At 36.6% G+C, this 15,256-nt stretch overlaps 2 protein-coding genes across 6 annotated transcripts; one reads left to right on the forward strand and one right to left on the reverse strand.

Annotated features, from left to right (window-relative positions):
• The first annotated feature begins 46 nt into the window (after positions 1-46).
• Positions 47-3,261, forward strand: gcnt3 (glucosaminyl (N-acetyl) transferase 3, mucin type). Its single transcript, XM_028038707.1, has one exon. The coding sequence runs from the start codon at positions 599-601 to the stop codon at positions 1,892-1,894; it is 1,296 nt and encodes a 431-aa protein (XP_027894508.1). The 5' UTR covers positions 47-598; the 3' UTR covers positions 1,895-3,261.
• On the reverse strand, positions 2,880-14,772 carry bnip2 (BCL2 interacting protein 2). 5 transcript variants are annotated; one of them, XM_028038680.1, is made up of 12 exons: positions 13,778-14,772; positions 10,553-10,651; positions 10,355-10,419; positions 9,917-10,093; positions 7,504-7,686; positions 7,280-7,382; positions 7,070-7,201; positions 6,850-6,936; positions 6,666-6,764; positions 5,266-5,301; positions 4,741-4,767; positions 2,880-3,485 (listed from the first exon to the last, which is right to left on the reverse strand). In XM_028038680.1, coding segments are annotated over exons 1-12 (1,353 nt in total). In that variant the 5' UTR covers positions 14,122-14,772; the 3' UTR covers positions 2,880-3,484. The 5 variants fall into 5 exon arrangements, with proteins under 5 accessions (XP_027894481.1, XP_027894473.1, XP_027894464.1 ...); XM_028038672.1 differs by lacking the exon at positions 4,741-4,767 and having other exon boundaries at positions 10,553-10,648; XM_028038663.1 differs by lacking the exon at positions 4,741-4,767.
• Positions 14,773-15,256: the final 484 nt, after the last annotated feature.

Consider the following 15,256-nt stretch of genomic DNA (forward strand, 5'->3'; position numbering starts at 1 on the left):
TAAAACATTTTGTCCTTGAAGATTGCATGTAAAAATCTGGCCAGAACTGTTGCGATGGTATTCTTTTTCTTTGTAATTTAGTTGTGAGATTATACAAAGTACCTGTATCTATACGATGCACACTGTTAGTAAAACATGTGAGCAGTGACTGAAAAACTACCTTCATATTTGTGCAAATGTATTTTCTTTTTATAATTATCATTAAAAAGGAGTATCTGGGAAACTGAACGTCCTTAGTTGTCTAAGGAGTGTTCTAGCACTCCTTAGACAACTACAAAAAATACACATAAACTTCCTTAAAAATTCTACATTCTCAGAAGCAATGCAGTACTGTTTAATCATGAACAAGGATGTTCATGATTAAACATGAACAGGGATGCTCATGTTGTCATGTTTATTTTGTCTAAGGTTTAATCATGAACAAGGATGTTCATAATTAAACATGAACATCCTTGTTCATGTTTAATCATGAACATGTACCTTTCACATCTTAACGGACACACCTCCACAAAGGGATGATTAAATACTGCAGCATCTCCTTCAAACTGGAAACTGCATTGATGAGAGCTTACCTGCCCTGTCGCCTCTGAGCAAAGAAATGACTAACACAAAACTCTGGACAAGGTGGACTTTTTTTTTTTCTCTCAGCCTGGCTTGTTTGTTCCTTTCCTTTGCTTTTTGGGAAACCGCCATTGATAGAAGTTCGTCCTCTCAATTTCATATCCCGGATCAGTTTTTCGCTGACCTGCCTGCCTGTTTAGCCATCATCGCTGGAGCTGTAGAGGGTACCAAGGCTGAAATAAAAGAGCTTCTAGCATCCAGGAGAAGGAAAACAACTCTTTCTGAGGATTTCTACATTAATGCAACAAAAGATTGTGCAGCTTACATTGAGAATAGAGGTTTCATTTCAGTGCCTTTAAGTGAGGAGGAACTAAATTTTCCCATTGCATACTCCATAGTGATACACGAGAAGATTGAGATGTTTGAACGACTCTTACAATCTATTTATGCTCCACAGAACATCTACTGTGTCCATATTGACCTGAAGTCTTCCCTGTCTTTTCACAAGGCTGTGAAGAAAATAGTTTCCTGCTTTCCCAATGTTTTTGTAGCCAGTAAATTAGAAAGTGTTGTGTATGCTTCATGGTCCAGAGTACAGGCAGATCTGAACTGCATGAAAGATCTGCTGCACTCTGAAGTTCAGTGGAGATACCTTTTGAATACCTGTGGGACAGACTTTCCCATTAAAACCAACAGGGAGATGGTGAAGGCTCTGAAAGTCCTTAATGGGAGGAACAGCTTGGAAACTGAAGCCACCAGTGCCTCCAAGAAAGCTCGCTGGCAGTACCAGCACAATGTCACCAACAGGATCATCAGAACAGACGTGAGAAAAAGCCCGCCACCCATCAGCAGCCCAATGTTCTCAGGAAACGCCTACTTTGTGGTCTCAAGGGCCTTTGTGAAATACCTGATGCAGAACGGGAACGGAGAGATTCAGAAATTCATGGAGTGGGAAAAAGACACATACAGTCCAGACGAGCACATGTGGGCCACCCTGCAGAGGATGTCCTCTGTTCCTGGATCAATGCCCTCAAACGGCAAATATGACACGTCGGACATGATGGCTCTCGCCCGAGTTGTCAAGTGGTCTTATTTAACAGGAGACGTGAACAAAGGAGCTCCGTACTATCCATGTACGGGGGCCTACAGGAGAGCGGTGTGTGTGTACGGCACCGGCGATCTCCTGTGGCTTCTGAGACAGCAGCACCTATTTGCAAATAAGTTCGACCCAGAAGTTGATGACATTTCCATCAGGTGTTTGGAGTCAGTTCTGCATTTCAAAGCTTTGGGTTATGACCCCCTGGGCTCTCTGCAAAATCCAAATCTCTTGTAGAAACTAAAATGTAGTTTTTTTCTTTCCAAATGGAGCAGGTAATGTTTGAGAAGCTTCTTACCTTATTGCAATAGAACATCTGACGGGTATAAGCTGGTTTAAGATTCTCACAAGGCAATGACCCCCCGAGTAAACATACAAGGTCGGTATTATCAGTGAAATGTCAAAAATAAAAAGTATGTTACTTTTCTTTTTTACTGTTAAAATAACACATTTTATTACAGTTGTAATATTATCTGTAATGTGTTTGACATGCAAATTTGTCTTTCGTGTAGGCAAATAAAATGCAATTGCTTCCTGCTGCTAGCTTACTAGCAGCGAACAGGTGTACTTTGTTTTTCTTTAATTATTGTGTCAGAATGGTATTTTGTTTCTTATACAATGTTCTAAATCTTTGATTTCAATAAAATCTGTACTTTCTGTGGATTTAATTTGTGGTAATAACTACAAGAATCTCCAAAGTGGTAAACATTTTTGGAATACCACAACTATGGATGAATAGTTTTTATGAACATTTTTTTCTTCTAATAGTTACATTTAAGTCCTACATGAATTATAAAAAACGCCTTTAATACAGTTTGCAAAGCTGATTTAATAAGCTAGCATGTGAGCTGGGCACAAGAAGGTAACCACACCATTGCCTTCTTACTTTATATATTAATCATAATTGGGGCTTGGACAGATTGTTAGCAAGTTAAAACCTGTTTTTAGGAAAAACCCTATTATAATCTTTATGAGCTAAATGTGGATAATGTATGATTAACACGGTCTCTGATTGCTTCTTGACCACTTCAAGAAACTGGTTGAATGTAATAAGTTGACAGAATAAGCATTAAACAAGTGTACATATGCAAGACATAACTGAATAAAATGTAACACCTTTTATGACAAATGTACTTCTCGATTTTCCACAAACCCGGTATACACGGATATTTAATCTAATTTGTTTCAGATTCTCTTTCCAACAACCAGAAGCACATCCCAGTGAGGGGCAACAAAATTAAACTTTATTTTCCCCAGGTGAAATTTTAACAGAACATCAGCAATGAACAGTGGAAAAGGTGCTGCCAACACTTTACATAAAATGCCACTCTGTGAGTTTGACACCTATAAATTGCAGTTTAAAAATCAGTTCATAAAAATATATTAAATTTCTCTCCTTTAACACCTTGTATATAAATATATATTTCAATGTAACAAAGCAGAACATGCAGCAACCACTTGTAACAAAGTGTTAAATAGTGAGGATTTAACTAAGAAACCAAAGACAGGCTTGACTTAACATACGGGACTAAATAAAAGCAAAATACAATATTTCGAACAGCAAATGTGGGCAAAGTTATAAGGGTTAGATTGTTTGATAAACAAGAAAAAAATACAGCAAAGTGTCTGAAAATGTAACAAACAGCATAGATTAAAAAAAGCACTTTAGGTGCAAAAAAAAAAAAAATCTCCTGTAACTTTGAGCAGAACATAAACATGAGGACAGGAGTTAGAGATTGAGACTCCTCCCCATGAGGCGCTGTGAAGTGGTCACTCAGGAACAGCAGCAGCAGCCATCTCCACTTTCCCGAATATTTCCTGGTCAACTCTGCAGAAACATTCAGAAGTCAGAAGACAGCTGTGAGACCGGGGAGGCATTGATGCAATCAATCAGGATCAGCTTACAACAATGACCTCTAAAAAATAGATCTTTTTTCAGAATCACACCCTGAAATGTGTTCAGACTGGGATGAATGTAAGAAAAATAAACATCCTGTCTAATTTCTTAACAAAATCAGTAAAAAAAAAAAAAGTTAATATTTTTTTACAAAATAAGTCAAAGAGTCCACTGAGATCTTTGTTTTAAAATTCAATATTTTGTGCCACTTGTTACAAAGTGGTGGATCAAACCAGTTTAGGCTTTCAAAAACACATTTTAGGCTGTTGCTAGTCAATTGATTTTTTTTTTTTTTTTGCTTGACCCAAATATTCACATTTAGAAAATGTTCAAATCATACATACCTTTTACTAAAAAATTGACATTTCAGTTCACCTAGAAAGTCAACATCAGGTAGTACATGACAATGTTTTTAATTTCCTTTGAGAACACAAGTGTCCTTTAAGGACCAATATGTGCAATTACTGGATATCCATCTTCCAGCTTATTGAAAAGTGCGGTAAATCAAATCAATGCACTTTATGCGTTTCTAATGAAGTTTAGCTGTTATTTTATCGATCAGGCCAATTTCGGTTGAGGTCTGACCTGCTGATTCAGATTTGGACTTGTTCTCACAATTTCACTCCAAATAAAAACAGAACAAAGCTGCAAGTTTTTTGATAGAGGTGGTCATTTTCAAAGTAACGGAAAATTAAGGAATTGGAGAAATGTGCACAAGTCCTTAATATTTCTAGGTTAAAAAGAATGAACTGACTGGAGCCTCTGTTAATCTTAATGTCAAGAAGTTTGGAATGTGCAACTCCTCACAAGAACTTTTGTTTTAACTGGTTATAAACTGAAAACTCCTCTGTCCTTCACAGTTAAATGTTATACTTTTCAATCAATTATAGTAATCACAGCAGCTGCTGAACATTAATCACTTATCAGGAAAAAGCAGTACATTTCCGAGTGCAAGAGGAAAGCTGACAAACGATCTATTTACCAAAACATCAGTGGGGAGCAGGAGTGCAGGGAGTGAGTCATGCAGAAAGCTGTGAGCGTGAACAAGCTGGTCGTTCAGTGAGGGCCACTTACTGACAACCATGTGAGGACACGGTTAATGTGCGACAGTGCAACCACACGTACCACAATGACGGGGACAAACTAGTTCCTTGTGGCACTAACTTGGACAAAAAAAAAAACTTACCAAATATAAACGGCAGCAACTCTAAACCTGTTTGGTTTTTGGGCGTTTTTTTTTTTAAAACAAGAAATAAGTGCCAGTAAGTGTGACATCAAGACAATCTGTGCACAGTTATTTTCGTATAAACTGGTTAAAGTTGTTACATTGCTATCTAAACTGGGTAAAAAAAAAAAAGCATAATCTGAAATACAAAAAGCCTTACGCAAAATGTAAAGACTGACAATATTTGTAAATTTAAAAAATGAAAAAACTATGCAGAATAAAATTATGCTGCTAACTTTACATTGCTGGCTCAGACAAGAATTTAGCTGGTTAAACATTCACCAAGCCACCTATTTTAATGAGCAGACAGTCATTCTGTTTATTTGGAATTTAAATCACATCAGTTGAGAATTGCAGAGGAAATTGTTTTTCCTTTAAGAGAATAGGTGTCTTGGTGTGCTTCTGCAAGCTACCTGATCAATTTATTGTTAGTTTCACAAAATACAAAAGGATGCAGAAACTGACCCTTGGTCAAAGAGCAAGTACCTTTTATTGCTTTTCCTATTTTTTTCAGCATCAAACCTTAAGAGGGGCAGGAAAACTGGTTTAAGGAGAGAAAATTTAGACAACCAACAACAGATCAAAACGCGCAGAATGTTTAGAGATTCTCTGAGGATTTGAGCAGTATCTTTTTAAAAGAGTGGAGACAAATAACATGAAGACGACGTGCTTTTCATCTATTCACAATATTTTACAAATATTTTTCCTATTGTATACATACACATAACATATTTCTATTATTATTATTATTATTATTTCCCTAGATCTAAAAAGCTTTAGGACGGATCTAACCTGTCAGAGCTTAGATTTAATCCCGGTGCTAAAAAATTCTGTGAAATAAATGCTTGCTCTAATTTGAAGCAAATATCTACATTTCTGCAGAACATGATTTTTCAATGATCTGCATCAGACAACAATCCTTCGAAGTGCCGGTTTTTAAACTGAAGTGGAACCAGCTAATTGTTGACATAAAAGAAAATATATTGATAACTGGCAACTGTGTACTGACAGTGCAGGCTAAAAGTGCTGTTAATCATAGCTTAGTTCCATCTTTTTTAATATCTTACAACATATTTAAAAAATGAACTAGACAGTCTTACTCAAAGTCTGAGGAGAGTGTAAAAGTGAGGGATGACTACAAACAAAGAATGTAACAGTGTAGCAAAAAGAAACAGAAATTCAACACTTTGGAAGCAGTAGATCGCCTTTGAGCAACTAGGACATGCTGATGTTGTGTCTGGTTGTGTAGTGAACAAACAAATTGCAATTCAACACTTTGTATTGGCGGTGCACATACAGCTGCCTTCTTCCACTTTTTTCATTCAATGATTACAAACTTCGTTGAGTTTGTTGCTCTATGTGACAGAGCAACACAAAGTTGTGATTTTTAAGTGAAAGGAAACAATTCATGATTTTCTTCTACAAATAAAAGTTGAAGGTTTGCTCTGCATGTCCATAATGCTAAATAAAATCCTTCCTGCCTTCACAAGAGGACTTACCAGAAACAAAATCTTATCTACTTTGATCTCAGTATAAATACAGCTGGATTATTTTATAGTGTTCATCAAACAGCATCATGAAGACCAATGAACACATCAGACAAGTCAGGGAGAAAGTTGTGGAGAAGGAGAGCAATATTGAGAGAAGCGGCCAAGAGGCCCATGGTAACGCTGGAGGAGCTGTAAAAACTCAGCTCAGGTGAGACAATCTGTTGTCAGGACAACCATTATTTGTGCAGAGGGTATCCCTATCCATCTTCAAGCAACTGTTGAAGATTTGGCAGCTCATACCCTCCCCTGTATTCAGTTATCCTGTATAACCTTCATATGGTTATAAATGTAACTGGGAAACCTAAACCAAACGGCGTTCATGTGTCGAAAACTCACTGTTTGATACATTCTGGAATGGTCACGTACTCCATAGGGACAAGTTCAGCAAGGGTTTTCAAGCTGTACACATACTTGACTTTCTGAGAAAACTTGGAGCTGCAGAAGGAAATAGAAATGGCACAATACAAATATTTTTGCCTTAATCATTTCAATTTTCCAAATATTTATACCCGCAACAAACCTTATGAAGGGTTTTGTGAGTGCCAGCAGGGTACGAATGAACCAAGAGGGGTGGACAATTATCAGCGATTTTAGGTTTTTCCGTAACCTATACAAAGAGACAAATCAGAGGTTAAGAAAGTTGAAATTAATCATGGCCTCCTAACTGGACTAAACGAAAATGGTGCCATATCTATTCTACTTATGACAACAGCGTCTTTTTCAGAGTTGTGCTGAATTACCTGCGATCAATCTGCTGGTAGCACTTTCTGAGCCAGCTAACAGCTGGCATCTTTTTCCGAGACGTTGCCCCATTCAAATACACAATCATGTAATTCTCAGCAACCAGCAGCTCCAGTGTGCCAATGACATACCTGGAGAAGAAATTACATGTTAAGTAATTGTTTCAAATGCTGGCAGTAAAATCCCAATTGATTCGCACAGACTCTTACTTGAATAAATTATCCATGATGTATCTGTAGTTTGGTTGACCGCTCTCAGGCATGAAGCAAACAGCAAACACAATGATGGCATTCAAACCATCTCCGTAATAACCTGCAGACAACATATCAAACATTTATAAATGTTTTTTTATTAAAGTGAGAAAATTTGGAATACTAAAACCATCAAACTCAAGTCATTGTGCTTTTGTGGATGGCAGTAAGATTACACTGACCCCCATGGCTGATGACTTTCTTGTACGGTTCAATGGCCTTCATGTCCACTCTGTGATCTTGATCTCCAAAACGGAAAATCCTCCATCGTCGTCCTTCTTCCCGCTCCTCTGAGGCCGAATATTCCTGGACTGAATCAACGGTTTTCTGTAGTATTTCTGTGGTTTTTGGTTTAGGAAGGTCATCTGAATGGAAAAAAAATAATAATCTAAATATATATATTTTAGCAAATAAATAAATTAAGCCATCCGATGATTTGTGTGATTAAAATCAGAGCATTTTTCATCAAATATACATTCAAATCTTTAGATTATTTTCCTCATGCTCCAATTACAACCAGTTGATCATCTGTATCTTAACATGCTTTGCTCTCAGATTAAAATCCAACAATCACAGCTGCAGTTCATTATCTCTTTCCAGGCCTTTCATTAGGAAGAAGAAAAAAAAAAGAGCATTTTTTTCATAATTCATACAAAACATCACATGACAACTAAAACTGACAAGCTCTAAATAAAGTAAGATATTTACATACTCTGTAGAAAAGCAAACTACAGATTTTCTTTCACTACCATCAAAATAGTTATAAAGTGATATTTGGAGGGCCCATAGCAAAGCCGTAATCTTAGTTTCATGGAAGATTTGTGGGAAGGACATAAGGAGTGTGGTAGCACAGCTGTCTGCAAACCTGACTCAGTTACAGCCGTTCTGTTGGGAGGAATGAGCCAAAATTACTACAAACTACTGAGAGGTCAGTTTCAGAAATATCAAACCTTTTTTTTTTTTTTTATTCAGACTTTGGTATCCCATTTTATGTGTTGTTTTGGTTGCTTTACTAAAACAACCAAAACCTTTACTAAAGTTTTGGTTGCGAAAATCTAAAAAAATTCCCTAACCAAGTTACAGGCTTAAATGTTCTTTAAAAATGAAAGTGTATCGATGTTTGAGAGGGTGTGCTTGCATTTTTATGCCATAAACATTATATTACTTGTAACTCAAAACATTATTGCAATAACTTGTGGGACAATTTATTGTCCAGCAAGTTATCGTGACAAACCTGTTCTGTCTGATTTAATTTCAGACAGTGCGAAAAAAATTATTCCAATATAAACGTATGTAAACACCTGGTTGCACTGAATTGTTCTCCCAAGAAATACCCTAGGAACTTCTGCGTGTATTTTGTACATCTATTGCTGCACAGTGTTCCAACATCAAAACAAGTATTTGGATGATCAAAGTCAAACAACACAAATAAATTCAACTGAAACACTTATATGGGAATGTTTATACTGTAAGCACAGCTGCAATATACACCAAATTTAAGATTTCAGTATTGGTTTGTATTCTCCTTATCTGGTCCATATTTTCCAGTAAGAGAGCTATTTCCATTGTACTATCTACAGGATTTATTTACAATCAAATGCAAGCTCTTAAAAAGAGAAAAACCGTAAAATAGTGAATATATTGAAAATAAACCATTTCTGAAGTGATAAACTGTCATTAGTACCTTAGAAAATGAACATTTTAAATAAAAAAAATAAAAAAAAGATCAAAACAAAAGAAAGAAATATAACATGTGGGAGAAAATATATTCAAACAAGTGAAGAGATGATTGGGATGAAGGATTTGATTGACTTGTGGTTTGTAAAAAATAAATGAAGTCTGTCCAAGAACTCTTACCACAAGAAGAGAAAAACCTGCTGTTGGACTGCAGCCTGTTTCCAGGCAGACATAGGAAACAACTCTTCCAAGTGAGAAAGAGGAATGCAGCAATGTGGGAACAAGAACAACAAACAGCATTTTAAACAAAGTTGAGGAGGTAAGCTACCAAAAAACCCCTAAAAAGGACAATGTTTATAGGCCACGTTTAGTAAAACAAGACCAGGCAGCTTCTCATTTCTAAACTGAAGTCTAGCTTCTTATAACAGGATCCCACATGCATGTAGGCGCTGGGTGATGAAGCTTGTACATAAAATCAGATTTTTTCAGAAGAAATTCAATTTTAGTTAATTATTTTCTTGCTTTTTCTTAAAGGAAAGATACAAAAGTATTTTAAAAACCTGGTTTTTATTTCTATTATTCCTTCTGTGAGATGACCTGAATTCAAAGTTCAAATAAATGAAAGCTGTGAAACACACTTGACAACCAAGCTGGTAGGCCCTGGCTGGGCTGACATCACTCTGAACTATGAAAATCAAAGAGGGGGAAAACTCAGTTTTCAAAAATGAAATCTTCAAAAAACTGAAAATTCAATCGATAAAATCGATTTACCGCCCAGCCCTACATGCATGTTCCCAAGAATTTATCATTTTTCCATCACTATGTTTACTGGATTTACTTTGCTATTCTGTTAGTAAGGCAAAGTAAAACAATCAGTGTTACAGGAATCAATAATAAGACCATCACAGTGGTTTTTACCTTCCCATTCAAATTCATTGCTGTTGTCTGAGGGCGTCTCCATGTCGTCCAGGTCCAGATCTGTAATTTCCTCCAACTCATCAGAGAGGAGAGATCCTTCGCTGCGGTCCAGAGTCAAACTCATGTCTGGAGCAGAGAGTTTTTTCTTGGCCTTCTTGCTTTGGTTCTCTCCATAACCTGGGATAGATAATAACTGTTAGTAGTTCTATTACATGTGCAGCCTCTTTAAAATAGACTAAATTATTCATTTTTAACGCAATGATAAGGAATTATATTGCTGAGAAAAAAAATACCAAAAAAAAGTCAAAGTAAGACTCAAGAGTCCTCAAGGATTTAACTTTAAGATTCAGAAAAAAATCTGAAATAACATTCTAAAGAGTTCAGATTTGTTTTTTTATTTGTACAGTAATATGAAGTGCATTACTGTGTTATGATTACCAGGGTCTCTCTCTTCAGAGGTTCCAGAAAAAAACTCATCAAGATCCTCTTCCTCTGGGAGGGGCCTGATGAAAAATAAGTTAATAATCTTAACTTCAGTACTTTATGATTTTCACATTTTTGCCCATAATGTGGGCAAAAGCGTCTCTGCATAAGACATGTTATACTGAGTTATATTGCATCTGGGCATCTCAGTACCGTGGGAAGTCTTCATCTTGCCACTCTTCCTTCAGCTCAACTCCTTCCATTCTCAGACGAGCTTCTGTAGTGGCGACTGACTCTTGCCGCTCCAAGCTGCTTGTGGAGCAGGAGGGGGGACACAAACAAGAATTCAACATTTCATAGTTAACTGAATCTAATTGCTAAAAACAGAACGTTTGTAGAATAAAATGGGCAAAGTTCAAGAGCAAGCCACCACAGATTATCTGTAAAATGTAAACACATAATTGGTTATTTCTTTTAAAGGTGATGCATACAGTCTTAATGGGATTAGCCAGGAAGCCTTAAAGTTGAACTCATTTGCCAAAACACCACAGCGCCATTCATTTTGGGGTTACTGAGTCAGACACTCAGAGCCTGTTTTTAAAGACACTGGTGCACTGAAGATAAAATCAATTCATCAAGTACACTGGGACTAATTTAGCCTTTACTGGAGTCTAAGGTAAATTAAACTTCCTTCCTTCCTCAAGTTCACCGACAGCCGTCTCTGCTGATAGTCTCAAAAAAATTAGCGAGTTTGAAGATCTACATTGTATAGCTTCCTTTTAAACTGAATTGATGTGTTAAACTGATTCCCTACTATGCATAATAAGCATAACACAGTTGAAAATCTAAATTTAAGTAATTATTGCTGGGCATAGGTAGGTTAATTATAAGACCTGTTTAATTCAGGAGGGTCCTAAAGCTTTGGGTATGTATTTGATATAAAGTAAGTAATACATGTATCAAATACATATTCACAGCATTAAATATTCACGAGAAAGCATCGTAATACTCGTATGTGACGCATTGTTAGGCTAATTACCATACAATACACTTTTAGTCCCTTGTTTAAGCATTAAGTCAAAAGCTTCAGCTTGTAACTGGTCTCCTAATCAGGTATTTTGCCGTTTGAAAGCTTACCAGCTTCCACTAAGAGCTTAGTTTATAAGCCATACGCCTAACTAATGATAAATGTGGAATCTGTATTGCTGTTACACAGAGCCCCCTTTAGTAGGCTATAACAATGCATTTGTGCTTATACAGAAATTCCACAGATTTTGAATTTAATGTCAGAATAAACCCATTTAGGCGTCTGATTCGAAATGGCAATAATCTCTACATAACCTAACAGCTGAAATAGGCAAAAAAAAAATTGCTTCCTTTAAAGGAAAACTGCAGACCAAGTGGAAAGACTAATAGTAAGCTACTTCAGCAAAATAAGGAAGCTAAACTGCAAAAAAGAAGAAAGTTAAAAAACCACCTTGAATCATAACACTGAGCTTACATAAAGCCACCACACAATGTCTATTTATATGGAAATGTAAAGGTGAAGTTAAACTGTGAAGATGTCTGTGTGAGATGTCAAACACACTAAAGTGCTGTTTTTGTGATTTTATTAGAAATCCAATACCTGTCTATTTCCCCACAAAGAACATCTGGCATTTTATTTTCTTAAATGTGTGCTGATTTCTTCCAAGGGTGATGTGAGTACAAAGCTGTGGTGAATTTTAAATATTGTAAACAATGATAACTGTAGACTAGGAATGACCTCAACCATTCTTACAGTTTTTATTGTTCCCACACATGTAAAATCTCATAATTTTCTGGTCAGCTCAATCCTTTAGGTTCATCTTAACATGTAAAATTCATACACGTAAAATGAATTGTTAACAGATGTATAATAGGAGTTTGCATATGGTACCAGCAGAAATCAGAAACTGGAAGGATAATTAAGGAAACAAAGAAGAAGCACTTAAAAAAAATTCTTTAAAACACACTTTAATATTTAGGAAACCTTTATTCTGTTGCAAGAATTTATAGAGAGCTTTTTCAGCATTAGAACGAAATGCATATAAAAACTAAACTATATGAACTGGTCAAAGTCTCACTGACTTGTTTTATGCTATTTAGATTCTTCAAAACACCAACTGTGATTTGTTATGAATAGTTGCCAGGGGAGATTAAAGAATTCCTCAAACAAAACAAACAAAAACTAGTTTTCCCAAAAATAAAGTCATTGTCAAATTTATTTTTATTGCATGCTTAAATATAACTAATGTGCTATAAAAACGCTGCTAAAAGCAGTCTGGTCTCAGGACCCCAGCAGGTGTAGGTTACCACCCTAATAAACATCAGCATAAACCCATCTAGACCTGATTACATTCGCTGTTGATTCATCTGGAATCGACAAGCTTTTTGAGACAGAATTTCAACCCCAACATATGAAAAGATACAGTTGGGAATCTCATCCAAACTGTATCTCATCGTTTGGAATAATTTCTGCTAAAGTATGGCATTCTTATGATTTAACTGTAGTAGAAGTTCAGTGAAAATGCATGTGTATATGGACGGGACTTGAAATTATATTTAAAGCAATAATTTTTAAATGGGAGCAAAATACGTGGGGAAATGTTTGGGGTGATTTCATACACTTTCACAGTATTGGGAGGTCTTACAAAAGAAGAAGCATTTGAAATTACTAAGAAAAACTGTAAAAACACATCATTTGCAAGCCTATATCACCAGATGGAGCTCCAATGCTTCTCATCAATTTATTTCTATTGACTTTTAGCTGTGAACATTGTTTATATTGAGTAAGCAAGTTTTTAAGTTTGCATGATTTTAAACTGCATAGAAATTACTTCTGTACTTTCTGCTCCTTCTGAGAAATAAACTTGATGAACTGAGAAGTACAATGGATTCCACTATAAATATTTTGCTGTAAATTGTAATTTGAGAAAGTGATTTGTTTCGTTAATTCCATTCAACTTTTGAGTAGTAATTTGAATACAGCTTGTTATAAATTGCATGAGCTGAACTTATGTCTTTGAGAATTTAAATCATGCTGAGAATTCTTTAGGCCTTTAGGAGTTTATGTTTTCTTACTTTCTAAATAATTTCTCTATTTTTGTTACATTTTCAATGGCGAGAATAAGGGGAAGTTCATGTAGGAACAAACATGCAGAATGATTAAAAATCGGTACGGTTAAAAGGGGATCTGAGCCCTGACGGAAATGTTTTCTTTCAAGACACCTGACAGATAAACTGGCACTTAAGAATTTCTAGCTTTTTTTTTTTTTTTTTAAAAGTAAAAACAAACACAAACTTCCCAAAACGTTTAAAAAGATGCATACTAGTTATTTTGATTTAAATTCTGGTGCGATGTGAAATTACACACTTGTTAACAGTTTAATCACCTAAATAAATCCCCAAAATACACACCTTCCTGATGCTCCTGGCGGTGAATACGCCTTGGGAAGGCTAACCGGGGCAGAGCTTCCTCCTCCAGACTGTTTTTGCACTTTTCCTGGCGTTGTTCTTCTTGTTTTGGTCACATTTTCTCGACGAGATTTTTCGCAATTTTCCAACGCTGAGGCTGAGCTACCCTGTAAATCCTGGCCACCCTCCTTTCTCGACACTCCGGAAGACGCGAGACTAGTTGTCTGCCTGTTTCCCAAATCCCCATCAGTCCTGCTGGGTGTGACACAATCCGGGTTGCTATTGTTCAAACTTGTATCACTTACACCCTTCAACATCGCTTCACTTTCTTTCACGTCCGATGCCATGAGTCCTGTTACTAGGTTCCCTTGGTGCTGACGCGATTCAGACGGGGTTTGTTCAGAAAAAATACTCCGATCTTCTTATATTTCCTATGATAGTCAAAAAGCCAAACTGAATTAGCAACTTTTTCAGAAGTTTGTTGCTAACGGACTAGCTCTAGGAAACCGCAAACTAGCCAAGCGACGCGTTGCTAACACGTTTGTAAATCAGCATACCTAATAAGCTAAGCAGTGTGAAATATCACACCGTGTACTTAGACTTGATCACCTTTTCTGAACGCGTCACAGTAAGACGCTAGTGGTCTGAAAGTGTGCTAGCTTTGCACAACCAGCAGTACGCGGTGATCCTGCTTATCAAGTTTCCTTCCTTCCTTCCTCCAAGTCACAATGCTCTCCCCTCTATTGCGGACGTTAACAAACGTTAGTCACGTTAGCTTTTTCGGCTACGTAGAGCTAACTTAGCCGGCAGCTGCGGCTAATAACAGTTAAGTTTTGGACCAAATGTCTATTCTAAGCGGAATATATGTTCAGCAGCTTACTGTACACAGATCTTCATTTGTTCAGGAAAATCAGTAAATAACGGTAGGTTGAACTTGCCAAAGTTCCGGGCTTCTCGACGTACGGTTGCAACCATGGACGGTTAAACGGATATTATGCGCGTGGGCATTTATTAAATAGGTGACGGGGTTACAGGGAGGGGGGGGGGGGGGGGGGGGGGTGGAGGGTCTGCTTTCACTTTCCACAAATACAATTTCTTACTTTTATTTTTACTCAGAGGTACATCTTTATTGACATGTTAGACTAACCTCTCCTGGATTTATTCTCCTTGATTCAATTACAATATTAGTATGAATTTTAAAATACTTGATCAAGCTGAAAGGGAAACTGAATGTAACTTATACACATTTTTTTCAAAGTAATGACAGATGACTCTGGGCAGGAGGGATCTCTTAATAGTAGCAGTTCATTGTACAGCAGGTCAGAAGAAGCCCCTGCCTGAGAACACACTACTGTCATATTATGAAGAGGATCCATGGTTGTCCTTAAAGTTCTTCATTTTGTGAATAACCCTTCTTCATAAAATAATGGATTATCGGTCTTTACAAAGATCAAATGTCATGTCAAATTACAGTACACAATG

Source organism: Xiphophorus couchianus, chromosome 2, assembly GCF_001444195.1.
Source record: "Xiphophorus couchianus chromosome 2, X_couchianus-1.0, whole genome shotgun sequence".
Classification (NCBI taxonomy): Eukaryota; Metazoa; Chordata; class Actinopteri; order Cyprinodontiformes; family Poeciliidae; genus Xiphophorus; species Xiphophorus couchianus.

Coding starts and splice junctions, on each gene's coding strand:
- gcnt3 (XM_028038707.1), top strand. CDS start 599: ATGACTAACACAAAACTCTGGACAAGGTGGACTTTTTTTTTTTCTCTC.
- bnip2 (XM_028038663.1), bottom strand. CDS start 14,121: ATGGCATCGGACGTGAAAGAAAGTGAAGCGATGTTGAAGGGTGTAAGT. Junction 10,652..13,777: donor CCGCCAGGAGCATCAGGAAG/GTGTGTATTTTG, acceptor CTGCTCCACAAG/CAGCTTGGAGCGGCAAGAGT. Junction 7,202..7,279: donor ATCATGGATAATTTATTCAA/GTAAGAGTCTGT, acceptor TTTCTTCTCCAG/GTATGTCATTGGCACACTGG.